The sequence below is a fragment of the Drosophila simulans genome, unplaced genomic scaffold (genome assembly GCF_016746395.2).
Source record: "Drosophila simulans strain w501 unplaced genomic scaffold, Prin_Dsim_3.1 Segkk97_quiver_pilon, whole genome shotgun sequence".
In the NCBI taxonomy this organism is placed as follows: Eukaryota; Metazoa; Arthropoda; class Insecta; order Diptera; family Drosophilidae; genus Drosophila; species Drosophila simulans.
The window spans coordinates 40,873-68,108 of NW_025416892.1; the positions used below are offsets into that span (position 1 = coordinate 40,873).

General features: G+C 41.0%; 1 protein-coding gene and 8 long non-coding RNA genes across 35 annotated transcripts; 1 reads left to right on the plus strand and 8 right to left on the minus strand.

Annotated features, from left to right (window-relative positions):
- The first annotated feature begins 53 nt into the window (after nucleotides 1-53).
- On the plus strand, nucleotides 54-19,431 carry LOC123327469. Of its 2 annotated transcripts, none has more exons than XM_044923890.1 (2): nucleotides 54-2,927; nucleotides 18,290-19,431. In XM_044923890.1, the coding sequence occupies exons 1-2, from the start codon at nucleotides 555-557 to the stop codon at nucleotides 18,737-18,739; spliced, it is 2,823 nt and encodes a 940-aa protein (XP_044779825.1). In that variant the 5' UTR covers nucleotides 54-554; the 3' UTR covers nucleotides 18,740-19,431. The 2 variants fall into 2 exon arrangements, with proteins under 2 accessions (XP_044779825.1, XP_044779824.1); XM_044923889.1 differs by having other exon boundaries at nucleotides 54-2,837; nucleotides 18,200-19,431.
- LOC120285763 lies at nucleotides 3,297-15,297 on the minus strand. Of its 9 annotated transcripts, none has more exons than XR_005545015.1 (7): nucleotides 5,442-5,627; nucleotides 5,102-5,383; nucleotides 5,020-5,044; nucleotides 3,996-4,961; nucleotides 3,733-3,934; nucleotides 3,547-3,595; nucleotides 3,297-3,492 (listed from the first exon to the last, which is right to left on the minus strand). It is a non-coding gene; the product is annotated as an uncharacterized LOC120285763 (long non-coding RNA). The 9 variants fall into 9 exon arrangements; XR_005545016.1 differs by having other exon boundaries at nucleotides 3,996-4,885; nucleotides 4,936-4,961; nucleotides 5,102-5,627; XR_006542162.1 differs by having other exon boundaries at nucleotides 3,996-4,580; nucleotides 4,650-4,961; nucleotides 5,102-5,627.
- On the minus strand, nucleotides 10,698-11,571 carry LOC123327471. The gene is made up of 3 exons (XR_006542181.1): nucleotides 11,327-11,571; nucleotides 11,204-11,263; nucleotides 10,698-11,022 (listed from the first exon to the last, which is right to left on the minus strand). It is a non-coding gene; the product is annotated as an uncharacterized LOC123327471 (long non-coding RNA).
- LOC120285772 lies at nucleotides 11,974-12,886 on the minus strand. 3 transcript variants are annotated; one of them, XR_005545053.2, is made up of 5 exons: nucleotides 12,701-12,886; nucleotides 12,361-12,642; nucleotides 12,279-12,303; nucleotides 12,195-12,220; nucleotides 11,975-12,145 (listed from the first exon to the last, which is right to left on the minus strand). It is a non-coding gene; the product is annotated as an uncharacterized LOC120285772 (long non-coding RNA). The 3 variants fall into 3 exon arrangements; XR_005545052.2 differs by having other exon boundaries at nucleotides 11,974-12,220; XR_005545054.2 differs by lacking the exon at nucleotides 12,195-12,220.
- Nucleotides 13,223-13,987, minus strand: LOC120285771. Of its 2 annotated transcripts, none has more exons than XR_005545051.1 (3): nucleotides 13,948-13,987; nucleotides 13,386-13,877; nucleotides 13,223-13,322 (listed from the first exon to the last, which is right to left on the minus strand). It is a non-coding gene; the product is annotated as an uncharacterized LOC120285771 (long non-coding RNA). The 2 variants fall into 2 exon arrangements; XR_005545050.1 differs by lacking the exon at nucleotides 13,948-13,987 and having other exon boundaries at nucleotides 13,386-13,526; nucleotides 13,596-13,941.
- Nucleotides 14,012-14,924, minus strand: LOC123327472. Of its 3 annotated transcripts, XR_006542183.1 has the most exons (5): nucleotides 14,739-14,924; nucleotides 14,399-14,680; nucleotides 14,317-14,341; nucleotides 14,233-14,258; nucleotides 14,012-14,183 (listed from the first exon to the last, which is right to left on the minus strand). It is a non-coding gene; the product is annotated as an uncharacterized LOC123327472 (long non-coding RNA). The 3 variants fall into 3 exon arrangements; XR_006542182.1 differs by having other exon boundaries at nucleotides 14,012-14,258; XR_006542184.1 differs by lacking the exon at nucleotides 14,233-14,258 and having other exon boundaries at nucleotides 14,013-14,183.
- Nucleotides 16,362-27,223, minus strand: LOC120285765. Of its 3 annotated transcripts, XR_005545035.2 has the most exons (8): nucleotides 26,939-27,223; nucleotides 26,461-26,741; nucleotides 26,377-26,402; nucleotides 17,810-17,869; nucleotides 17,345-17,628; nucleotides 17,261-17,286; nucleotides 17,177-17,202; nucleotides 16,362-17,116 (listed from the first exon to the last, which is right to left on the minus strand). It is a non-coding gene; the product is annotated as an uncharacterized LOC120285765 (long non-coding RNA). The 3 variants fall into 3 exon arrangements; XR_005545034.2 differs by having other exon boundaries at nucleotides 26,461-27,221; XR_005545036.2 differs by lacking the exons at nucleotides 26,377-26,402; nucleotides 26,461-26,741; nucleotides 26,939-27,223 and adding an exon at nucleotides 17,933-18,169.
- On the minus strand, nucleotides 18,659-24,742 carry LOC120285761. 10 transcript variants are annotated; one of them, XR_006542161.1, is made up of 8 exons: nucleotides 24,567-24,742; nucleotides 24,227-24,508; nucleotides 24,145-24,169; nucleotides 20,297-20,322; nucleotides 19,358-20,247; nucleotides 19,095-19,296; nucleotides 18,909-18,957; nucleotides 18,659-18,854 (listed from the first exon to the last, which is right to left on the minus strand). It is a non-coding gene; the product is annotated as an uncharacterized LOC120285761 (long non-coding RNA). The 10 variants fall into 10 exon arrangements; XR_006542160.1 differs by having other exon boundaries at nucleotides 19,358-20,322; XR_006542156.1 differs by lacking the exons at nucleotides 24,145-24,169; nucleotides 24,227-24,508; nucleotides 24,567-24,742 and adding exons at nucleotides 20,381-20,405; nucleotides 20,463-20,744; nucleotides 20,803-20,988 and having other exon boundaries at nucleotides 19,358-20,322.
- On the minus strand, nucleotides 22,312-23,242 carry LOC120285774. 2 transcript variants are annotated; one of them, XR_005545056.2, is made up of 4 exons: nucleotides 22,717-23,242; nucleotides 22,635-22,659; nucleotides 22,551-22,576; nucleotides 22,312-22,501 (listed from the first exon to the last, which is right to left on the minus strand). It is a non-coding gene; the product is annotated as an uncharacterized LOC120285774 (long non-coding RNA). The 2 variants fall into 2 exon arrangements; XR_006542185.1 differs by lacking the exon at nucleotides 22,551-22,576.
- Nucleotides 27,224-27,236: the final 13 nt, after the last annotated feature.

Consider the following 27,236-nt stretch of genomic DNA (forward strand, 5'->3'; position numbering starts at 1 on the left):
GTCTCCGTACCTCCACCTACAAAGTTAAAAAAACAAAAACTACAAAGTTTAAAAAGTTAAAAGTAAAAAGCAATGTTAACAAAGTTTAAACAAATTAAACTAAATAAACAAATAAAATAAATTAAATAAATTAATAAATAAACAATTAAATTAAATATATTTAATTAAAACAAACGCGCTTCGCGATCCGATTACTCTCACGCGCAAACTAAACTAAACTCGTTCGTCAATAGACAAATTATTTGTTATAAATTGTCTCCGGCCGCAAAGTATTAAACCGCGACAACTAATAACATTCAGTGGTCTAAAGAAAACGAAAAATAAAACAGTAATTGTGCAACCGCGAAAAGACGCCGCCTCAACCAAAGGAAAGGAGAAGAGAAGAAAGGAAGAAAGTACACCTGGAGAAATTTTAGAAGAGAAGGAGGAATTCCAAAGCAAAGCAACGATAAACTGGAGAACACATTTAAATAAAAAAATCCAGGGTATTTATACCACCACATTTATCGTTTAAATTTTTTAAATTTTTTAAATATAATAAAAAATATAAAATAATGTCCAGTTCTGACCACCTTTTCTCGGAAGATGAGGTACTCTCAATTACCTCTAGCGAGCGATCTTCCCCTATTCATGTTAATATTTCGCCTATGTCTCACGGGTCCGGCAATTCCCTGGTTAATTCCGTCAATATTAACCAGAAGAAATTGCCTGCAAATCAAAAGAAAAGCCCAATTAACTCTTCTTGGGTAGCCTTTAATTTCTTTAATTCCCTTTCTCTAAATATGAAAGAGAATATAAACGCTAAAAATGCCCAAAGAGACCCCCTCTCGATCACCAATACTGCTGCAGCCAATGTTGGCGCCAAAAGCAGCATCTCGAAGGGGAAATCGCCATCTTCTCCTCCACTCTCTTCACAAATACACAAGCGAAATTCACTCCCCACAATGACTCACACAAACACAGCCGCACTCACAAACACCGACGCTACTCAAAGAGAGTTCAAATCCACCACAGCGACCTGCACTAATGCAGCTGCAGCCACTAATACGGACACAGAATTAAGAGGCGCCAAACCGAGCGACGCTATGGGAAATTTCCCCTCTCTCCCACACACCGACACCGCAGAGAAAAATCTCAGCTCATCCACCAAAATTGGACGTAATGCTTCTTCCCCTCCTTCTTATACACACATACAAATAAATAAAGCCGCCGAAACAAATTTAGAAAGCTGCTCTAAATCTCCCGCGCTTGCCAATTCAAAAACTCAACCCAACAAAGCCAATGATATTGACAGTGGTGAAATTGCTCCACCACTTATACAATTTAACGAAAGCAAGCAGGAGGAAAGACCAAGTACAACTGCCAAAGCTTTCTGGTCTATTTTTAACCCTAAACCGGACACTTCTAAACTCAGCCTAAGCAAAAAACCCACCATTCGCTCTGTAAATACTGGGAAAAGAAGCATTTCCCCTCATCAAAGGAGTGCTTCTTTACGCCCTGATGCTCAAGGTGATTTAAAAATAAAATCCAACAACAGATCCATGCCCACAGTGGTGAATTTAACAACAGCTCGTACCCTTAGTCGGCCTGCTGCCAAGCGGGACTTATTTAAATCTCCGTCCAGGAGCCCAGACGAGCAGCTCATGAGTTTCTCGGAAATGGCTGCTGGAACTGGTCCAATCTTTGTGGCACCCACAGTTCCGGCTCCTCTAACGAAAACTCCGGCCAAGAGGACAAACGATGATTTGGACTGCTCCAGTTTCAGGACGCCAAATAAACGATTATGCGTGACCTCCAATTTCAAATCTCCCAGCATTTTTCCACCCCTCACCACACCCGTTTTCCAAAGTAAGGCAGCCAAATCTGTATATGAGGAATCCAAAACCAGGAATCGACTCTCACACCAGCCGTTACCCTGCAGCACCAATGCTCCTGCTCGCAGTGCAACGACGGCACCCCCTCAAAATACAGATGCTGAGCTGCCACCTTGGAAACTGGTGCCACTAAGCTGCAGAGCGCCACCCATACTCGTTGACGACGTCAAAGAAATTGTCCCGCTCCTGGAAAAGTTAAACTATACAGCAGGAGTATCCAGCTACACTACCAGGGCAACTGAAGGGAACGGGGTCAGGATCCAGGCCAAGGACATGACCGCCTACCACAAAATCAAAGATGTCCTTATAGCAAACGGCTTTCCCCTATTCACCAACCAGCCAAAGTCCGAGAGGGGCTTCCGAGTAGTAATCAGACATCTCCACCACTCCACTCCATGCTCGTGGATTGTCAAGGAGTTGCTGACGCTCGGATTCACAGCTCGCTTCGTCAGAAATATGACGAACCCGGCTACAGGTGGGCCCATGCGCATGTTTGAAGTTGAGATCGTCATGGCCAAGGACGGCAGTCATGACAAAATTATCTCACTCAAACAAATCGGTGGGCAAAGAGTGGATATTGAAAGGAAAAACAGGACACGGGAGCCGGTCCAGTGCTACAGATGCCAGGGCTTCAGGCATGCCAAGAACTCATGCATGAGGCCACCAAGATGCATGAAATGCGCTGGCGACCACCTGTCATCCTGTTGCACCAAGCCAAGAACCACCCCTGCTACCTGCGTCAACTGCTCTGGAGAGCATATTAGTGCATACAAAGGATGCCCCGTTTACAAGGCCGAAAAACAAAAGCTTGCGGCAAACAACATTGACACAAATAAAATACGTACAATTAAAGACGCAACCAATAACTTTTATAGACGTCAAGGCCCTCCTCCACGCAATAACACCCCTCGGCTGCCACACAGCTCAGCAATCCTGAACAGATCAATCGCTGAAGCCCGCCAGGAAGCAGCCAGAAAGTCGATGTTAAATCCTTTCCGACAAAATATGAACGACAAAAGGCCACGTTTCTCCTCCCATGACTCTGCCATTCAGATGCGGCTGAATAAATGGCGCCGAAACACAAACAAGATACCCAAAAAGGGTAGGACAACTTCAAAAAACAACGCAAAGCCAAGACTGGTATCCAAGACAAGCAACCCAGCGCAAAGACATCTGGAAAATTACCAGGACATGCTCCGAAAGCAAAGGAGTGAAGAAAATTACCAGGAACCTGAAAAAGGTACTTCAAATCCCATGCAAGTTAACAACGACAGCCCTCCCACCACCAGCAGAGCTGCCAGAGCTAGCTTCAAACCAAGATTTATTGATGAAGCCATGCAATCGCCAAGAAATTCCAATCCTAACTCGCAAAAAGACTTCTTGGACGGTCCCACAACTATCTTAGCAAACAGAGTCGACAACTTAGAAAAGAAAATTGACATTTTAATGGCCTTAATCACTCAAGGAATAAACAATAAGCTGGACATGGACACATCCAATTAAATCTACATCTACTTATTTCTATTTAAATAATATATCTATCCGATGGAAAAGCGCACGTCAGTCTGCTTACAAATTCTTCCACTGTCATCACCTTCCTCGACGCAGCCTAATTTATCTGGAATAATAATTCAATTAGTGGATGCACAAAAATAATAAACAATACTCTCACCTCAACGCGCCTGGATAAACAAGCCCAAGACAACGCATTCCAGCTGATCCTGACGAAACGAGGCGGAGAAAATCAACCAGGACATAAAAGATGAATCGGTAGATCGAAATGAAAAGGATTAATGTGGCAGAAACATGATGAATAAAAGGCGACTCGCTGCAGCAATTTATGCACAACGTCACTTACCTGAACTTTCTTGCCACACGTTTCCCGATTAGTATCTCTTATCACCGATGCAATCTACTTGCAGTGCTGCACTGCAATAGACGGGCCATATAAGCTGCCTACGCTTCGCTCAGGGCACTTAGCGCGGAGCTGCAGAATCTATCCATCCGCTACTCTTAAATTCCCTCAGATCGACGAGCGCCTACACTAGAGACGCCAAAACCTGAAAACAAAACAATAACCCAATAAGAAAATAAACAAAGCCAAACAAATAAAGCACTTACCTCAACAAACACAGCCAACTGGTGATCCAACGCAACCAAAAAGAGAAGACGAGCCCTGCAAAGAAAAAACAAAATCGCCATCCTTCGTGATTATAAACACAATAAATTGACAATCTTACAACGCCGTCTCCTCCTCCTGATGCCACTGCACTAACAAGGATTACTATCCCGGAGCTGACATCATATTAAAAATAATTAAAATCCGTCTCCAAATTGTATAAATTTCCCCAGCACCGTTTTTTCAATGATTTCCTGATAACCTGAAAGGAAAGGAAAATTAATAAGAATATAATACAAAACTAATCAAGGACACACAGAAAAATGCAAACCTGACGAGCTCATCCTGCCGATGAAGCGCACGTAAATCAGGAGACAGGCAGCGCAAAAGCAAAACTAAATCGCCAACTTTCGCGATTTCAAACACAAAAAATTGACAATTTTAGGATGCCGTCTCCATCTCCTGACGCCAAAGCATAAATAAGGATAATTTGCATGGCGCAGATGCCACATCAAAATGCTGCAAATCCTGTCCTTAAATTGTATATTTCTCCTCAGTTCTGTATCTTCGACGAATTTTCCGCTAACCTGTAATGAAAGGAAATTAAATAAGAATGCGATACAAAAATTATCAAGGACACATAAATAATAACAAACCGGACAGACAAAGTAGCAGATGCTAGTGGACGGCCTCATCCTGCTGACGACAAGCACGCAGCTCCAGCTTCCAAGACCACAACTATTGAAACAAGGGAACACAAGCTATTACTGGGAAAAATATAATTACAATATAATACTTATCTAATTGACAACTTGATGACTCCAAAATCGTGGCATTCCAGCTGCAACAACACAATAACAAGGGCCTCCAATTTAGCCCTCACAAAACGTACCTGAAAAGCAAATAAATCAACGCAATTAAAAAAAGCAATAAAATACTCACCCCAGACTAGCTTCCTTTTTAAGTACCTGAAAAACAATAATAAACGCAACAATATAAACAAATATACACCAATATAATACTTACCTTAAATTAATTCCACTCAATGTACCTGAAATAATACAAATTAATGCAATCATAATTAACAAATAGCATATATAATACTCACCAAATACTATTTTTGCATCCATTTCCATGGCTATTCCGTTGCGGCGGCTCTCTGCTACAAATCTTAAAACGGCGGCCCCAAGCTGCCAATCCTGACGCTATGGCCACAAGACGCGGCGCACCTGGCTTCCTTCGGTGACAGACCGAGCCACAATCCTCTCTGATGACTTCTTCGCCACGAGACGACTCCACCACCATATAGACAGCGGCTCTCAAGAAATGCAATGACGGCTGCGTGGGGCAACTCATTGCAACTCCTCTTCCTGACGAACGGCAATTTTATCTGCAATATATTCAAACAATTGCATAAAACTGCCACCGACGATACAACTGATACTCACCAAATGACGGCAGCGATGGATGCCGATACCAAGAACAACTAACCTGCAATCGCCGGCCGGACAAAATTGTTGCAAGTGGCCCACTTCCAGCGGCCGCAACAGACCACTGCCAAAATGCAACAAAACTTACCTGTGATGACTCCTGAGGCTCTCTGCGACGCGGTGCTCCTGTCCTTCTGATGGGGGTACCTGAAAAGAAATAAATAAAACAATGTTAGTCTAAAATTTTAATGTTTTTTGCAAAATAATTTCATTTTATAAATGTAAACAAAACATGCAAGCTGATAATGTTACCAATCATGTCAATGTCTGAAATCCATGCCTAAAAAATACTAACTTAAAAAATTAATACTAACAAACTATGTCCAAGCCCCAAACTCACCCCAAGCTATGTTAAACTCAAAAATTCAAATTATTGTACCTACATATTGCATTTATTGTAATCAAAGGCAAAATAAAATTGTGGATGCGGAACAGAATTCATTCTGTCTCCGTACCTCCACCTACAAAGTTAAAAAAACAAAATAAAAAAAAAACTCCGTACCTCCACCTACAAAGTTAAAAAAACCTAAAGGGGAAAATTAAATAAAATAATTTAAATAAACAAATAAAATAAATTAAATAAATAAATCAATAAACAATTAAATTAAATTTATTTAATTAAGACAAACGCGCCTCGCTTGCCTATTACTTTCACGCGCAAACTTAAATTCGTTCGTCAATAGACAAATTAATTGTTATAAATTGTCTTCCGGCCGCAAAGTAATAAACCGCGACAACAATTAACATTGAGTGGTCTAAAGAAAACGAATAAATAAACAGTAATTGTGCAACCGCGAAAAAAAAACCGCGAAAAGAAGCCGCCCCAACCAAAGGAAACCAGGAGAAGAAAAGCAGAGAGAAAGGAAGAAATTACACTTGGAGAAATTTTAAAAGAGAAGGAGGAATTCCAAAGCAAAGAAACGAAAAACCGGAGAACACATTAAATCAAAAATCAAGGGTATTTATACCACCACAACTATCGCAATATTTTTATTTTTTATTAAAAATAATATATATTAACAAAATAAAAAATAAACATGTCCAGCTCTGACCACCTTTTCTCTGAGGACGAGGTGCTTTCAATTACCTCTAGCGAGCGATCTTCCCCTATTCATGTAAATATTTCGCCTATGTCTCACGGGTCTGGCAATTCCCTGGTTAAAACGACCAATATTAACCAGAAGAAATTGCCTTTAAAACAAAAGAAAAGCCCAATTAACTCTTCTTGGGTAGCCATGAATTTCTTTAATTCCCTTTCTCTAAATATGAAAGAGAATATAAATGCCAAAAATGCCCAAAGAGACCCCCTCTCGATTACCAATACTGCTGCAGCCAATGTTGGCGCCAAAAGCAGCATCTCGAAGGGGAAATCGCCTTCTCCTCCATTCTCTTCACAAATACACAAGCGAAACTCACTCCCCACAATGACTCAAACAAATACAGGCGCATACACAAACACCGACGCTACTCAAAGAGAGTTTTTACCCACCACAGCGACCTGCACTAATGCAGCCGCATCCACTAATACGGACACAGAATCAAGAGGCGCCAAACCGTGTGAAGCTATGGGAAATTTCCCCTCTCTCCCACACACCGACAGCTCAGAGAAAAATCTGAGCTCATCCACCAAAATCGGACTTTATGCTTCTTCCCCTCCTTCTTATACACACACGCAAATAAATAAAGCCACTGAAACAAATTTAGAAAGCTGCTCTAAATCTCCCGCGCTTGCCAATTCAAAAACGCAACTCAACAAAGCCAATGACATTGACAGTGGTGAAATTGCTCCACCACTTATACAAATTAACGAAAGCAAGCAGGAGGAAAGACCTAGTACAACTGTCAATGCTTTCTGGTCAATCTTTAACCACAAGCCGGTTGCTTCTAAACTTAGTTTAAGCAAGAAACCAACCAATCTCTCTATAAATACTGGGAAAAGAAACATTTCCCCTCACCAAAGGAGTGCTTCTTTACGCCCCGATGCTCAGGGCGATTTAAAATTAAAATTAAAACCCAACAATAGATCCATGCCCACTGTGGGGAATTTAGCAACAGCTCGCACCCTTAGTCGGCCTGCTGCCAAGCGGGACTTATTTAAATCTCCGTCCAAGAGCCCAGACGAGCAGCCCATGAGTTTCTCGGAAGTGGTTGCTGGAACAGGTCCAATCTTTGTGGCACCTTCAGTTCCGGCTCCAACTACGAAAACCCCTGCCAAGAGGACTAATGACGATCTGGACTGCTCCAGTTTTAAGACGCCAAATAAACGTTTATGCGTGACCACCAATTTCAAGTCTCCCAGCATTTTCCCACCCCTCACCACACCCGTCTTCCAAAGCAAGGCAGCCAAATCTGTATATGAGGAATCCAAAACTAGGAATCGACTCTCACACCAGCCGTTACCCTGCAGCACCAATGCTCCTGCACGCAGCGCAACGACGGCACCCCCTCAAAATACAGATGCTGAGCTGCCACCTTGGAAACTTGTGCCACTAAGCTGCAGAGCGCCACCCATACTCGTTGACGACGTCAAAGAAATTGTCCCGCTCCTGGAAAAGCTAAACTATACAGCAGGAGTCTCCAGCTACACTACCAGGGCAACTGAAGGGAACGGAGTCAGGATTCAGGCCAAGGACATGACCGCCTTCCACAAAATCAAAGATGTCCTTATAGCAAACGGCTTTCCTCTATTCACTAACCAGCCAAAGTCCGAGAGGGGCTTCCGAGTAGTAATCAGACATCTCCACCACTCCACTCCATGCTCGTGGATTGTCAAGGAGTTGCTGACGCTCGGATTCTCAGCGCGCTTCGTCAGAAATATGACGAACCCGGCTACAGGTGGCCCCATGCGCATGTTTGAAGTGGAGATCGTCACGGCCAAGGACGGCAGTCATGACAAAATTATCTCACTCAAACAAATCGGTGGGCAAAGAGTGGATATTGAAAGGAAAAACAGGACACGGGAGCCGGTCCAGTGCTACAGATGCCAGGGCTTCAGGCATGCCAAGAACTCATGCATGAGGCCTCCAAGATGCATGAAATGCGCTGGCGACCACCTGTCATCCTGCTGCACCAAGCCAAGAACCACCCCTGCTACCTGCGTCAACTGCTCTGGAGAGCATATTAGTGCATACAAAGGATGCCCCGTTTACAAGGCCGAAAAACAAAAGCTTGCGGCAAACAACATTGACACAAATAAAATACGTACAATTAAAGACGCAACCAACAACTTCTATAGACGTCAAGGCCCTCCTCCACGCAATAACACACCACGGCTGCCACACAGCTCAGCGATCCTGAACAGATCAATCGCTGAAGCCCGCCAGGAGGCAGCCAGAAAGTCAATGTCAAATCCTTTCAGACAAAATATTAACGACAGAAGGCCACGATTTTCCTCGCATGACACTGCCATTCAGATGCGTCTGAATAAATGGCGCCGAAACTCAAACAATATACCCAAAAAGGGTAGGAAAACCTCAAAAAATAATGCAAAGCCAAGACAGGTTCCGAAGACAAGCAACCCAGCGCAAAAACATCTGGAAAACTACCAGGACATGCTCCAAAAACAACGGAGTGAAAAAAATGACCAGGAACCTGAAAAGGGTAATTCAAATCCCACGCAATTTGGCAATGACAGCCCTCCGACCACCAGCAGAGCTGCCAGAGCTAGTTTCAAGCCAAGAATTATTGAAGAAGCCACGCCATCGCCAAGAAACTCCAATCCTTACTTACAAAAAGGATTCTCTGACGACCCCACAAGAAACTTAGCAAATAGAGTCGACAATTTAGAAAAGAAAATTGACAGTTTATTGGCCTTAATTATTCAAGGAACAGATAACAATCTTGACATGGATACATCCAATTAAAGTTACTCTTACTTATATCTATTCTAACGATATCTATATCCGACGGTAAAGTGCACGTCAGTCTGCTCCAAACTCCTTCACGGTCATCAACTTCCTCGACGCAGCCCAATTTTCCTGGAATACTAATTCAATTAGAAAATGGCAAAAGAATATAAACAACACTCTCACCTCAACGCACCCGAATAAACAAGCTTACGACAACGCACTCCAGCTGATCCTGACGAAACGATACGGAAAAAAACCAACCAGAGCCTAAAAGACGAATCGGAAGATCGATATGAAAAGGATTAGCTCGGCAGAAACATGATGAATATAAGGCGACTCGCTGCAGCAATTTATGCACAACGTCACTTACCTGAAATTTTCTTGCCGCACGGTCCTTTGAAGTATCTATTATCACCGCTGAAATCTACTCAAATTGATGCTCTGCAAAAGACGGGCCAACAACGCTTCCACCTCGTCGATCAGGACACTCTGCTGCTCCCATAAATTTCCAGCTTGAAGAGCGCCAACAGCGAGTTGACGCTAAAACCTAAAAGCAAACAATCAACAACAAATTAAATAAACAAAATAAAATCAAATAAAGCAAATACCTCACCCACGGCAGACATAGCTTACCCACATCCTATGCATTAGACAAGAGGAGACGGCTCCACCAAACGTAAAACAAAAAAGCCAACTTTTTGCCTCTTAACACAAAAAAATTGACAACACTACGATGCCGTCTCTACCTCCTGATGCCATAGAACAAATAAGGATCATGTGCGTGGCGCTGATGCCACACCAATTCACTGCTAAACTTGTCCTTAAATTGTATATTTTTCCTCAGTTTTGTATCTCCAACGATTTCTCCGCTGACCTGTAATGAAAGGAAAATAAATGAGAATGCGATACAAAAATTACTCAAGGACACATAAATAATAACAAACCGGCCAGACAAGTAGCAGGTGCTAATAGACGGCTCCATCCTGCTGACCACAAGCACGCAGCTCCAGCTTCAAAAACTCCAACTATTGAAACAAGGGAACACAAGCTATTACTGGGAAATATATATTTAAAATATAATACTTATCTAATTGCAACTTGATGACTCCAAAACCGCGGCATTCCAGCTGCAATAGCACAATAACAAAGGTCCTCCAAACTAGCTCTTACAAAATGTACCTGAAAAGCAAAAAATAAAATTAAAATCAACGCAATTATAAAAGCAAATACAATACTCACCCCAGACTAGCTTCCTCCTTAAGTACCTGAAAAACAATAACAAACGCTACTATATAAACAAATATACATAAATATAATACTTACCTTAAATTAAATTCCACTCAATGTACCTGAAACAACAAAAATTAATGCAATCATCAAATAACAAATAACAAATATTATACTTACCAAATTCTATTTTTACATCCATTTCCATGGCAATCTCGTTGCGGCGGCTCTCTGCAACAAATCTCGAACCGGCGGCCCCAAGCAACCAATCCTGAAGCTATGGCCACAAGACGCGACGCACCTGGCTTCCTTCGGTGATTGTCCGAACTACAATCCCCACAGACGACTTCTCTGCCACGAGACGAACTCCACGACCATAATGCCAGCAGCTCAATTAAAACGCATTGACGGCTGCGTTGGACAACTCTTCGCAACTCCTCTTCCTGACGACCGGCAATATGCATCTGCAATACAAACGAACTCATTAAACAATTACATAAAACTGCCATTGACGATATAACGGATCTTCACCAAACGACGGCTGCGTGGGATGCCGCAGATGAGAACAAATCACCTGCAACTTGTTGCAAGTGACTCGCTTCCAGCGGCCGCAGCTGACCACAGCCAACTTACAACAAAACTTACCTGTGATGACTCTTGAGACTTCCCAGCGACTCGGTGCTTCCGTCCTTCTGGCGGGGGTACCTGAAAAGAAATAAATTTTACAATGTTAGTACTAAATTTCAATGTTTTTTGTAAAATCATTACAATTTATTAATGTAAACAAAACATGCAAGATAATAATGTTACCAGTCCATGTCTCTGTCTATAATCTAAGCCTTAAACAAAAATACTAACTAATTATTAAATACTAACTATGTCCAAATCCCCAACTCGCCTCATGCAATGTTAAATTCTAAATTCAAATAATTGTACCTAAATATTGCACAAAATGTAATCAAAGGCAAAATAAAATTGTGGATGCGGAACAGAATTCATTCTGTCTCCGTACCTCCACCTACAAAGTTAAAACCTCATCCTGCCGATGACGCACACGTAAACCAGGAGACGGGCCCCGTTAAAGCAAAACAAAATCGCCAACTTTTGCGATTATAGATACAAATATCTGACAATTTTATGATGCCGTCTCCACCTCCTGACGCCAATGCATAAATAAAGACCATCTGCGTGGCGCAGATGCCACACCTTTATGCTGCAAAACTTGTCCTCAAATTGTATATTTCTCCCCTGTTCTGCATCATCGACGAATTCTCTCCTAACCTGCAATGAAAGGAAAATAAATAAGAATGCGATACAAAAACTACCCAAGGACACATAAATAACAACAAACCGGACAGACAAAGTAGCAGACGATAACAGTCGGCTCCATCCTGCTGACGTCAAGCACGCAGCTCCAGCTTCCAAGACTTCAACTATTGAAACAAGGGAACACAAGCTATTACTGGGAAATATATATTAATAATATAATACTTATCTAATTGCAAACTTGATGACTCCAAAATCGTGGCATTCTAGCTGCAATAACACAACGACAAGGGCCTCCAATTTAGCCCATACAAAACGTACCTGAAAAGCAAATCAATCAACGCAATTAAAAAAGCAATAAAATACTCACCCCAGACTAGCTTCCTCTTTAAGTACCTGAAAAACAATAATAAACGCAACAATATAAACAAATATACACCAATATAATACTTACCTTAAATTAATTCCACTCAATGTACCTGAAACAACAAAAATTAATGCAATCATAATTAACAAATAGCATATATAATACTCACCAAATACTATTTTTGCATCCATTTCCATGACTATTCCGTTGCGGCGGCTCTCTGCTACAAATCTTAAAACGGCGGCCCCAAGCTGCCAATCCTGACGCTATGGCCACAAGACGCGGCGCACCTGGCTTCCTTCGGTGACAGACCGAGCCACAATCCTCTCTGACGACTTCTTCGCCACGAGACGACTCCACCACCATATAGACAGCAGCTCTCAAAAAATGCAATGACAGCTGCGTGGGGCAACTCATTGCAACTCCTCTTCCTGACGAACGGCAATTTTATCTGCAATATATTCAAACAATTGCATAAAACTGCCACTGACGATACAACTTATACTCACCAAATGACGGCAGCGATGGATGCCGATACCAAGAACAACTAACCTGCAATCGCCGGCCGGACAAAATTGTTGCAAGTGGCCCACTTCCAGCGGCCGCAACAGACCACTGCCATAATGCAACAAAACTTACCTGTGATGACTCCTGAGGCTCTCTGCGACGCGGTGCTCCTGTCCTTCTGATGGGGGTACCTGAAAAGAAATAAATAAAACAATGTTAGTCTAAAATTTTAATGTTTTTTGCAAAATAATTTCATTTTATAAATGTAAACAAAACATGCAAGCTGATAATGTTACCAATCATGTCAATGTCTGAAATCCATGCATATAAAATACTAACTTAAATTTAATACTAACAAAATATGTCCAAGCCCCAAACTCACCCCATGCTATGTTAAACTCAAAAATTCAAATTATTGTACCTACATATTGCATTTATTGTAATCAAAGGCAAAATAAAGTTGTGGATGCGGAACAGAATTCATTCTGTCTCCGTACCTCCACCTACAAAGTTAAAAAAACAATAACCCAATAAGAAAATAAACAAAGACAATTAAATAAAGCACTTACCTCAATAAACACAGCCAACTGGCGATCCAACGCAACCAACAAGAGAAGACGAGCCCTGCAAAGAAAAACAAAATCGCCATCTTTCGTGATTATAATCACAAATAATTGACAATCTTACAACGCCGTCTCCACTTCCTGGTGCCACTGCACTAAAAAGGATCACAATCCCGGAGCTGACATCATATTAAAAAGAATTAAAATCCGTCTCCAAATTGTATAAATTTCCTCAGTACCGTTTCTTCAATGATTTCCTGATAATCTGTGTGGAAAGGAAAATTAATAATAACAGAATACAAAATTAATCAAGGACACACAGAAAGATACAAACCGGACAGGCAAACCAGCAAATACAAAAATCCGGCCTCATCCTGCCGATGACGCACACGTAAACCAGGAGACGGGCCCCGTTAAAGCAAAACAAAATCGCCAACTTTTGCGATTATAGATACAAATATCTGACAATTTTATGATGCCGTCTCCACCTCCTGACGCCAATGCATAAATAAAGACCATCTGCGTGGCGCAGATGCCACACCTTTATGCTGCAAAACTTGTCCTCAAATTGTATATTTCTCCCCTGTTCTGCATCATCGACGAATTCTCTCCTAACCTGCAATGAAAGGAAAATAAATAAGAATGCGATACAAAAACTACCCAAGGACACATAAATAACAACAAACCGGACAGACAAAGTAGCAGACGATAACAGTCGGCTCCATCCTGCTGACGTCAAGCACGCAGCTCCAGCTTCCAAGACTTCAACTATTGAAACAAGGGAACACAAGCTATTACTGGGAAATATATATTAATAATATAATACTTATCTAATTGCAAACTTGATGACTCCAAAATCGTGGCATTCTAGCTGCAATAACACAACGACAAGGGCCTCCAATTTAGCCCATACAAAACGTACCTGAAAAGCAAATCAATCAACGCAATTAAAAAAGCAATAAAATACTCACCCCAGACTAGCTTCCTCTTTAAGTACCTGAAAAACAATAATAAACGCAACAATATAAACAAATATACACCAATATAATACTTACCTTAAATTAATTCCACTCAATGTACCTGAAACAACAAAAATTAATGCAATCATAATTAACAAATAGCATATATAATACTCACCAAATACTATTTTTGCATCCATTTCCATGACTATTCCGTTGCGGCGGCTCTCTGCTACAAATCTTAAAACGGCGGCCCCAAGCTGCCAATCCTGACGCTATGGCCACAAGACGCGGCGCACCTGGCTTCCTTCGGTGACAGACCGAGCCACAATCCTCTCTGACGACTTCTTCGCCACGAGACGACTCCACCACCATATAGACAGCAGCTCTCAAAAAATGCAATGACAGCTGCGTGGGGCAACTCATTGCAACTCCTCTTCCTGACGAACGGCAATTTTATCTGCAATATATTCAAACAATTGCATAAAACTGCCACTGACGATACAACTTATACTCACCAAATGACGGCAGCGATGGATGCCGATACCAAGAACAACTAACCTGCAATCGCCGGCCGGACAAAATTGTTGCAAGTGGCCCACTTCCAGCGGCCGCAACAGACCACTGCCATAATGCAACAAAACTTACCTGTGATGACTCCTGAGGCTCTCTGCGACGCGGTGCTCCTGTCCTTCTGATGGGGGTACCTGAAAAGAAATAAATAAAACAATGTTAGTCTAAAATTTTAATGTTTTTTGCAAAATAATTTCATTTTATAAATGTAAACAAAACATGCAAGCTGATAATGTTACCAATCATGTCAATGTCTGAAATCCATGCATATAAAATACTAACTTAAATTTAATACTAACAAAATATGTCCAAGCCCCAAACTCACCCCATGCTATGTTAAACTCAAAAATTCAAATTATTGTACCTACATATTGCATTTATTGTAATCAAAGGCAAAATAAAGTTGTGGATGCGGAACAGAATTCATTCTGTCTCCGTACCTCCACCTACAAAGTTAAAAACCTCCAATTTAGCCCTCACAAAACGTACCTGAAAAGCAAATAAATCAACGCAATTAAAAAAAGCAATAAAATACTCACCCCAGACTAGCTTCCTTTTTAAGTACCTGAAAAACAATAATAAACGCAACAATATAAACAAATATACACCAATATAATACTTACCTTAAATTAATTCCACTCAATGTACCTGAAATAATACAAATTAATGCAATCATAATTAACAAATAGCATATATAATACTCACCAAATACTATTTTTGCATCCATTTCCATGGCTATTCCGTTGCGGCGGCTCTCTGCTACAAATCTTAAAACGGCGGCCCCAAGCTGCCAATCCTGACGCTATGGCCACAAGACGCGGCGCACCTGGCTTCCTTCGGTGACAGACCGAGCCACAATCCTCTCTGATGACTTCTTCGCCACGAGACGACTCCACCACCATATAGACAGCGGCTCTCAAGAAATGCAATGACGGCTGCGTGGGGCAACTCATTGCAACTCCTCTTCCTGACGAACGGCAATTTTATCTGCAATATATTCAAACAATTGCATAAAACTGCCACCGACGATACAACTGATACTCACCAAATGACGGCAGCGATGGATGCCGATACCAAGAACAACTAACCTGCAATCGCCGGCCGGACAAAATTGTTGCAAGTGGCCCACTTCCAGCGGCCGCAACAGACCACTGCCAAAATGCAACAAAACTTACCTGTGATGACTCCTGAGGCTCTCTGCGACGCGGTGCTCCTGTCCTTCTGATGGGGGTACCTGAAAAGAAATAAATAAAACAATGTTAGTCTAAAATTTTAATGTTTTTTGCAAAATAATTTCATTTTATAAATGTAAACAAAACATGCAAGCTGATAATGTTACCAATCATGTCAATGTCTGAAATCCATGCCTAAAAAATACTAACTTAAAAAATTAATACTAACAAACTATGTCCAAGCCCCAAACTCACCCCAAGCTATGTTAAACTCAAAAATTCAAATTATTGTACCTACATATTGCATTTATTGTAATCAAAGGCAAAATAAAATTGTGGATGCGGAACAGAATTCATTCTGTCTCCGTACCTCCACCTACAAAGAAAAAATGAAATCTACTCAAATTGATGCTCTGCAAAAGACGGGCCAACAACGCTTCCACCTCGTCGATCAGGACACTCTGCTGCTCCCATAAATTTCCAGCTTGAAGAGCGCCAACAGCGAGTTGACGCTAAAACCTAAAAGCAAACAATCAACAACAAATTAAATAAACAAAATAAAATCAAATAAAGCAAATACCTCACCCACGGCAGACATAGCTTACCCACATCCTATGCATTAGACAAGAGGAGACGGCTCCACCAAACGTAAAACAAAAAAGCCAACTTTTTGCCTCTTAACACAAAAAAATTGACAACACTACGATGCCGTCTCTACCTCCTGATGCCATAGAACAAATAAGGATCATGTGCGTGGCGCTGATGCCACACCAATTCACTGCTAAACTTGTCCTTAAATTGTATATTTTTCCTCAGTTTTGTATCTCCAACGATTTCTCCGCTGACCTGTAATGAAAGGAAAATAAATGAGAATGCGATACAAAAATTACTCAAGGACACATAAATAATAACAAACCGGCCAGACAAGTAGCAGGTGCTAATAGACGGCTCCATCCTGCTGACCACAAGCACGCAGCTCCAGCTTCAAAAACTCCAACTATTGAAACAAGGGAACACAAGCTATTACTGGGAAATATATATTTAAAATATAATACTTATCTAATTGCAACTTGATGACTCCAAAACCGCGGCATTCCAGCTGCAATAGCACAATAACAAAGGTCCTCCAAACTAGCTCTTACAAAATGTACCTGAAAAGCAAAAAATAAAATTAAAATCAACGCAATTATAAAAGCAAATACAATACTCACCCCAGACTAGCTTCCTCCTTAAGTACCTGAAAAACAATAACAAACGCTACTATATAAACAAATATACATAAATATAATACTTACCTTAAATTAAATTCCACTCAATGTACCTGAAACAACAAAAATTAATGCAATCATCAAATAACAAATAACAAATATTATACTTACCAAATTCTATTTTTACATCCATTTCCATGGCAATCTCGTTGCGGCGGCTCTCTGCAACAAATCTCGAACCGGCGGCCCCAAGCAACCAATCCTGAAGCTATGGCCACAAGACGCGACGCACCTGGCTTCCTTCGGTGATTGTCCGAACTACAATCCCCACAGACGACTTCTCTGCCACGAGACGAACTCCACGACCATAATGCCAGCAGCTCAATTAAAACGCATTGACGGCTGCGTTGGACAACTCTTCGCAACTCCTCTTCCTGACGACCGGCAATATGCATCTGCAATACAAACGAACTCATTAAACAATTACATAAAACTGCCATTGACGATATAACGGATCTTCACCAAACGACGGCTGCGTGGGATGCCGCAGATGAGAACAAATCACCTGCAACTTGTTGCAAGTGACTCGCTTCCAGCGGCCGCAGCTGACCACAGCCAACTTACAACAAAACTTACCTGTGATGACTCTTGAGACTTCCCAGCGACTCGGTGCTTCCGTCCTTCTGGCGGGGGTACCTGAAAAGAAATAAATTTTACAATGTTAGTACTAAATTTCAATGTTTTTTGTAAAATCATTACAATTTATTAATGTAAACAAAACATGCAAGATAATAATGTTACCAGTCCATGTCTCTGTCTATAATCTAAGCCTTAAACAAAAATACTAACTAATTATTAAATACTAACTATGTCCAAATCCCCAACTCGCCTCATGCAATGTTAAATTCTAAATTCAAATAATTGTACCTAAATATTGCACAAAATGTAATCAAAGGCAAAATAAAATTGTGGATGCGGAACAGAATTCATTCTGTCTCCGTACCTCCACCTACAAAGTTGCAAAAGGAAGCAGCCAGAAAGTCGATGTTAAATCCTTTCCGACAAAATATGAACGACAAAAGGCCACGTTTCTCCTCCCATGACTCTGCCATTCAGATGCGGCTGAATAAATGGCGCCGAAACACAAACAAGATACCCAAAAAGGGTAGGACAACTTCAAAAAACAACGCAAAGCCAAGACTGGTATCCAAGACAAGCAACCCAGCGCAAAGACATCTGGAAAATTACCAGGACATGCTCCGAAAGCAAAGGAGTGAAGAAAATTACCAGGAACCTGAAAAAGGTACTTCAAATCCCATGCAAGTTAACAACGACAGCCCTCCCACCACCAGCAGAGCTGCCAGAGCTAGCTTCAAACCAAGATTTATTGATGAAGCCATGCAATCGCCAAGAAATTCCAATCCTAACTCGCAAAAAGACTTCTTGGACGGTCCCACAACTATCTTAGCAAACAGAGTCGACAACTTAGAAAAGAAAATTGACATTTTAATGGCCTTAATCACTCAAGGAATAAACAATAAGCTGGACATGGACACATCCAATTAAATCTACATCTACTTATTTCTATTTAAATAATATATCTATCCGATGGAAAAGCGCACGTCTGTCTGCTTACAAATTCTTCCACTGTCATCACCTTCCTCGACGCAGCCTAATTTATCTGGAATAATAATTCAATTAGTGGATGCACAAAAATAATAAACAATACTCTCACCTCAACGCGCCTGGATAAACAAGCCCAAGACAACGCATTCCAGCTGATCCTGACGAAACGAGGCGGAGAAAATCAACCAGGACATAAAAGATGAATCGGTAGATCGAAATGAAAAGGATTAATGTGGCAGAAACATGATGAATAAAAGGCGACTCGCTGCAGCAATTTATGCACAACGTCACTTACCTGAACTTTCTTGCCACACGTTTCCCGATTAGTATCTCTTATCACCGATGCAATCTACTTGCAGTGCTGCACTGCAATAGACGGGCCATATAAGCTGCCTACGCTTCGCTCAGGGCACTTAGCGCGGAGCTGCAGAATCTATCCATCCGCTACTCTTAAATTCCCTCAGATCGACGAGCGCCTACACTAGAGACGCCAAAACCTGAAAACAAAACAATAACCCAATAAGAAAATAAACAAAGCCAAACAAATAAAGCACTTACCTCAACAAACACAGCCAACTGGTGATCCAACGCAACCAAAAAGAGAAGACGAGCCCTGCAAAGAAAAAACAAAATCGCCATCCTTCGTGATTATAAACACAATAAATTGACAATCTTACAACGCCGTCTCCTCCTCCTGATGCCACTGCACTAACAAGGATTACTATCCCGGAGCTGACATCATATTAAAAATAATTAAAATCCGTCTCCAAATTGTATAAATTTCCCCAGCACCGTTTTTTCAATGATTTCCTGATAACCTGAAAGGAAAGGAAAATTAATAAGAATATAATACAAAACTAATCAAGGACACACAGAAAAATGCAAACCTGACGAGCTCATCCTGCCGATGAAGCGCACGTAAATCAGGAGACAGGCAGCGCAAAAGCAAAACTAAATCGCCAACTTTCGCGATTTTAAACACAAAAAATTGACAATTTTAGGATGCCGTCTCCATCTCCTGACGCCAAAGCATAAATAAGGATAATTTGCATGGCGCAGATGCCACATCAAAATGCTGCAAATCCTGTCCTTAAATTGTATATTTCTCCTCAGTTCTGTATCTTCGACGAATTTTCCGCTAACCTGTAATGAAAGGAAATTAAATAAGAATGCGATACAAAAATTATCAAGGACACATAAATAATAACAAACCGGACAGACAAAGTAGCAGATGCTAGTGGACGGCCTCATCCTGCTGACGACAAGCACGCAGCTCCAGCTTCCAAGACCACAACTATTGAAACAAGGGAACACAAGCTATTACTGGGAAAAATATAATTATAATATAATACTTATCTAATTGACAACTTGATGACTCCAAAATCGTGGCATTCCAGCTGCAACAACACAATAACAAGGGCCTCCAATTTAGCCCTCACAAAACGTACCTGAAAAGCAAATAAATCAACGCAATTAAAAAAGCAATAAAATACTCACCCCAGACTAGCTTCCTTTTTAAGTACCTGAAAAACAATAATAAACGCAACAATATAAACAAATATACACCAATATAATACTTACCTTAAATTAATTCCACTCAATGTACCTGAAACAATACAAATTAATGCAATCATAATTAACAAATAGCATATATAATACTCACCAAATACTATTTTTGCATCCATTTCCATGGCTATTCCGTTGCGGCGGCTCTCTGCTACAAATCTTAAAACGGCGGCCCCAAGCTGCCAATCCTGACGCTATGGCCACAAGACGCGGCGCACCTGGCTTCCTTCGGTGACAGACCGAGCCACAATCCTCTCTGATGACTTCTTCGCCACGAGACGACTCCACCACCATATAGACAGCGGCTCTCAAGAAATGCAATGACGGCTGCGTGGGGCAACTCATTGCAACTCCTCTTCCTGACGAACGGCAATTTTATCTGCAATATATTCAAACAATTGCATAAAACTGCCACCGACGATACAACTGATACTCACCAAATGACGGCAGCGATGGATGCCGATACCAAGAACAACTAACCTGCAATCGCCGGCCGGACAAAATTGTTGCAAGTGGCCCACTTCCAGCGGCCGCAACAGACCACTGCCAAAATGCAACAAAACTTACCTGTGATGACTCCTGAGGCTCTCTGCGACGCGGTGCTCCTGTCCTTCTGATGGGGGTACCTGAAAAGAAATAAATAAAACAATGTTAGTCTAAAATTTTAATGTTTTTTGCAAAATAATTTCATTTTATAAATGTAAACAAAACATGCAAGCTGATAATGTTACCAATCATGTCAATGTCTGAAATCCATGCCTAAAAAATACTAACTTAAAAAATTAATACTAACAAACTATGTCCAAGCCCCAAACTCACCCCAAGCTATGTTAAACTCAAAAATTCAAATTATTGTACCTACATATTGCATTTATTGTAATCAAAGGCAAAATAAAATTGTGGATGCGGAACAGAATTCATTCTGTCTCCGTACCTCCACCTACAAAGTTAACTTACCTGAACATTCTTGCCACACGGTCCCGATTAGTATCCCTTATCACCGATGCAATCTACTTGCAGTGCTGCGCTGCAATAGACGGGCCATATAAGCTGCCTACGCTTAGTTCAGGGCACTTAACGCGGAGCTGCAGAATCTATCCTTTCCACTACTCTTAAATTCTCTCAGATCGACGAGCGCCTACATAAGAGACGCTAAAACCTGAAAACAAAACAATAACCCAATAAGAAAATAAACAAAGACAATTAAATAAAGCACTTACCTCAATAAACACAGCCAACTAGCGATCCAACGCAACCAACAAGAGAAGACGAGCCCTGCAAAGAAAAACAAAATCGCCATCTTTCGTGATTATAAACACAAATAATTGACAATCTTACAACGCCGTCTCCACTTCCTGGTGCCACTGCACTAAAAAGGATCACAATCCCGGAGCTGACATCATATTAAAAAGAATTAAAATCCGTCTCCAAATTGTATAAATTTCCTCAGTACCGTTTCTTCAATGATTTCCTGATAATCTGTGTGGAAAGGAAAATTAATAATAACAGAATACAAAATTAATCAAGGACACACAGAAAGATACAAACCGGACAGGCAAACCAGCAAATACAAAAATCCGGCCTCATCCTGCCGATGACGCACACGTAAACCAGGAGACGGGCCCCGTTAAAGCAAAACAAAATCGCCAACTTTTGCGATTATAGATACAAATATCTGACAATTTTATAATGCCGTCTCCACCTCCTGACGCCAATGCATAAATAAAGACCATCTGCGTGGCGCAGATGCCACACCTTTATGCTGCAAAACTTGTCCTCAAATTGTATATTTCTCCCCTGTTCTGCATCATCGACGAATTCTCTCCTAACCTGCAATGAAAGGAAAATAAATAAGAATGCGATACAAAAACTACCCAAGGACACATAAATAATAACAAACCGGACAGACAAAGTAGCAGACGATAACAGTCGGCTCCATCCTGCTGACGTCAAGCACGCAGCTCCAGCTTCCAAGACTTCAACTATTGAAACAAGGGAACACAAGCTATTACTGGGAAATATATATTAATAATATAATACTTATCTAATTGCAAACTTGATGACTCCAAAATCGTGGCATTCTAGCTGCAATAACACAACGACAAGGGCCTCCAATTTAGCCCATACAAAACGTACCTGAAAAGCAAATAAATCAACGCAATTAAAAAAGCAATAAAATACTCACCCCAGACTAGCTTCCTCTTTAAGTACCTGAAAAACAATAATAAACGCAACAATATAAACAAATATACACCAATATAATACTTACCTTAAATTAATTCCACTCAATGTACCTGAAACAACAAAAATTAATGCAATCATAATTAACAAATAGCATATATAATACTCACCAAATACTATTTTTGCATCCATTTCCATGACTATTCCGTTGCGGCGGCTCTCTGCTACAAATCTTAAAACGGCGGCCCCAAGCTGCCAATCCTGACGCTATGGCCACAAGACGCGGCGCACCTGGCTTCCTTCGGTGACAGACCGAGCCACAATCCTCTCTGACGACTTCTTCGCCACGAGACGACTCCACCACCATATAGACAGCAGCTCTCAAAAAATGCAATGACAGCTGCGTGGGGCAACTCATTGCAACTCCTCTTCCTGACGAACGGCAATTTCATCTGCAATATATTCAAACAATTGCATAAAACTGCCACTGACGATACAACTGATACTCACCAAATGACGGCAGCGATGGATGCCGATACCAAGAACAACTAACCTGCAATCGCCGGCCGGACAAAATTGTTGCAAGTGGCCCACTTCCAGCGGCCGCAACAGACCACTGCCATAATGCAACAAAACTTACCTGTGATGACTCCTGAGGCTCTCTGCGACGCGGTGCTCCTGTCCTTCTGATGGGGGTACCTGAAAAGAAATAAATAAAACAATGTTAGTCTAAAATTTTAATGTTTTTTGCAAAATAATTTCATTTTATAAATGTAAACAAAACATGCAAGCTGATAATGTTACCAATCATGTCAATGTCTGAAATCCATGCATATAAAATACTAACTTAAAATTAATACTAACAAACTATGTCCAAGCCCCAAACTCACCCCATGCTATGTTAAACTCAAAAATTCAAATTATTGTACCTACATATTGCATTATTGTAATCAAAGGCAAAATAAAGTTGTGGATGCGGAACAGAATTCATTCTGTCTCCGTACCTCCACCTACAAAGTTAAAAACTCCACCTCCTGACGCCAATGCATAAATAAAGACCATCTGCGTGGCGCAGATGCCACACCTTTATGCTGCAAAACTTGTCCTCAAATTGTATATTTCTCCCCTGTTCTGCATCATCGACGAATTCTCTCCTAACCTGCAATGAAAGGAAAATAAATAAGAATGCGATACAAAAACTACCCAAGGACACATAAATAACAACAAACCGGACAGACAAAGTAGCAGACGATAACAGTCGGCTCCATCCTGCTGACGTCAAGCACGCAGCTCCAGCTTCCAAGACTTCAACTATTGAAACAAGGGAACACAAGCTATTACTGGGAAATATATATTAATAATATAATACTTATCTAATTGCAAACTTGATGACTCCAAAATCGTGGCATTCTAGCTGCAATAACACAACGACAAGGGCCTCCAATTTAGCCCATACAAAACGTACCTGAAAAGCAAATCAATCAACGCAATTAAAAAAGCAATAAAATACTCACCCCAGACTAGCTTCCTCTTTAAGTACCTGAAAAACAATAATAAACGCAACAATATAAACAAATATACACCAATATAATACTTACCTTAAATTAATTCCACTCAATGTACCTGAAACAACAAAAATTAATGCAATCATAATTAACAAATAGCATATATAATACTCACCAAATACTATTTTTGCATCCATTTCCATGACTATTCCGTTGCGGCGGCTCTCTGCTACAAATCTTAAAACGGCGGCCCCAAGCTGCCAATCCTGACGCTATGGCCACAAGACGCGGCGCACCTGGCTTCCTTCGGTGACAGACCGAGCCACAATCCTCTCTGACGACTTCTTCGCCACGAGACGACTCCACCACCATATAGACAGCAGCTCTCAAAAAATGCAATGACAGCTGCGTGGGGCAACTCATTGCAACTCCTCTTCCTGACGAACGGCAATTTTATCTGCAATATATTCAAACAATTGCATAAAACTGCCACTGACGATACAACTTATACTCACCAAATGACGGCAGCGATGGATGCCGATACCAAGAACAACTAACCTGCAATCGCCGGCCGGACAAAATTGTTGCAAGTGGCCCACTTCCAGCGGCCGCAACAGACCACTGCCATAATGCAACAAAACTTACCTGTGATGACTCCTGAGGCTCTCTGCGACGCGGTGCTCCTGTCCTTCTGATGGGGGTACCTGAAAAGAAATAAATAAAACAATGTTAGTCTAAAATTTTAATGTTTTTTGCAAAATAATTTCATTTTATAAATGTAAACAAAACATGCAAGCTGATAATGTTACCAATCATGTCAATGTCTGAAATCCATGCATATAAAATACTAACTTAAATTTAATACTAACAAAATATGTCCAAGCCCCAAACTCACCCCATGCTATGTTAAACTCAAAAATTCAAATTATTGTACCTACATATTGCATTTATTGTAATCAAAGGCAAAATAAAGTTGTGGATGCGGAACAGAATTCATTCTGTCTCCGTACCTCCACCTACAAAGTTAAAAAAAAAAAATGCACAACGTCACTTACCTGAACTATCTTGCCACACGGTCCTGATTAGTATCCCTTATCACCGATGCAATCTACATGCATGCTGCGCTGCAATAGACGGGCTGATCCAGAACGACGAGCGCCTACATTAGTTGACGCTAAAACCTAAAAGCAAAACAATTAACCAATAAACAATTAAACAAAACAATCAAATATTGCTCTTACCTCCTTGACTACAGCCAACTGGTAATCCAATGCAACAAACAAGAAGAGGCGGTCTCCGCAAAAGAAAAACAAAATCGGCAGCTATCGCGATTATAAACACAAAAAATTTACATTTTTACGACGCCGTCTCCACCTCTTGATGCCACTGCATCATCAAGGATCACTAGCGCGGAGCTGACACCACACTTATAAGCCACAAAATCCGTCCCCAAAATGCATAATTTTCCGCAGTATCGTACGTCCAATTATTTTCCGAAAACCTGTAAAGAAAGAAAAAAAACCAATAAGAATATGATACAAAATTAATAAAGGACACACAGAAAAACGTAATACTTGCCAGGCAAACAAGCAGATACAGATATGCGATTCCATACTCCTGACGCCACGCACGTAAATCCTTCAACGCAACCGACAATAAGAGACAGGCACCGCAAAAGCAAAACAAAATCGCCAACTTTCGCGATTTTAAATACAAAAAGTTGACAATTTTATGATGCCGTCTCCATCTCCTGACGCCAACGCATAAATAAGGATAATTTGCGTGGCGCAGATGCCACATCAATATGGTGCAAAACTTGTCCTCAAATTGCATATTTCTCCTCAGTTCTGTATCTTCGACGAATTCTCTCCTAACCTGTAATGAAAGGAAAATAAATAAGAATGCGATACAAAGATTACTCAAGAACACATAAATAATAACAAACCGGACAGACAAAGTAGCAGATGCTAGTGGACGGCTCCATCCTGCTGACGTCAAGCACGCAGCTCCAGCTTCAAAGACTCTAACTATTGAAACAAGGGAACACAAGCTATTACTGGGAAATATATATTTAAAATATAATACTTATCTAATTGCAACTTGATGACTCCAAAACCGCGGCATTCCAGCTGCAATAGCACAATAACAAAGGTCCTCCAAACTAGCTCTTACAAAATGTACCTGAAAAGCAAAAAATAAAATTAAAATCAACGCAATTATAAAAGCAAATACAATACTCACCCCAGACTAGCTTCCTCCTTAAGTACCTGAAAAACAATAACAAACGCTACTATATAAACAAATATACACAAAGATAATACTCACCTTAAATTAAATTCCACTCAATGTACCTGAAACAACAAAAATTAATGCAATCATCAAATAACAAATAACAAATATTATACTTACCAAATTCTATTTTTACATCCATTTCCATGCCATTCTTGTTGCGGCCGCCCTCTGCAACAAATCTCGAACCGGCGGCCACTAGCTGCCAATCCTGATGCTACGGCCACAAGACGCGGCGCACCTGGCTCTCCTCGGTGATAGATCGAGCTTCAATCCGCACTGACGACTTCTCACTAGAGAGCACTCCACCACCATAACGCCAGCAGCTCAATAAAAATGCAACGACAGCTGCGTGGGATTTGTCTGCGCAACTCCTCTTCTTGACGATCGGCAACTTGCATCTGCAACACAAACAATCTCATTAAACAATTGCATAAATCTGCCACTGACGACATAACGGATCTTCACCAAATGACGGCGGCGCTGGATGCTGCCACCAAGAATAACTCACCTGCAACTCCAGCCGGACATACTTGTTGCAAGTGGCCCACTCCCTGCGGCCACAACAGTCCACAGCCAACACACAACAAAAACTCACCTGTAATGGCTATTTAGGCTCCTCAGCGACTCTATGCTTCCGTCCTTCTGGCGGGGGTACCTGAAAAGAAATAAATTACACAATGTTAGTCCTAAATTTCTATGTTTTCTGTAAAATCGCTACAATTTATTAATGTAAACAAAACATGCAAGACGATAATGTTACCAGTCCATGTCTCTGTCTATAATCTAAAGCCTTCATAAAAAATACTAACTTAACATTAAATACTAATCTATGTCCAAGCCCCAAACTCACCCCATGCAATGTTAAACTCTAAATTCAAATAATTGTACCTACA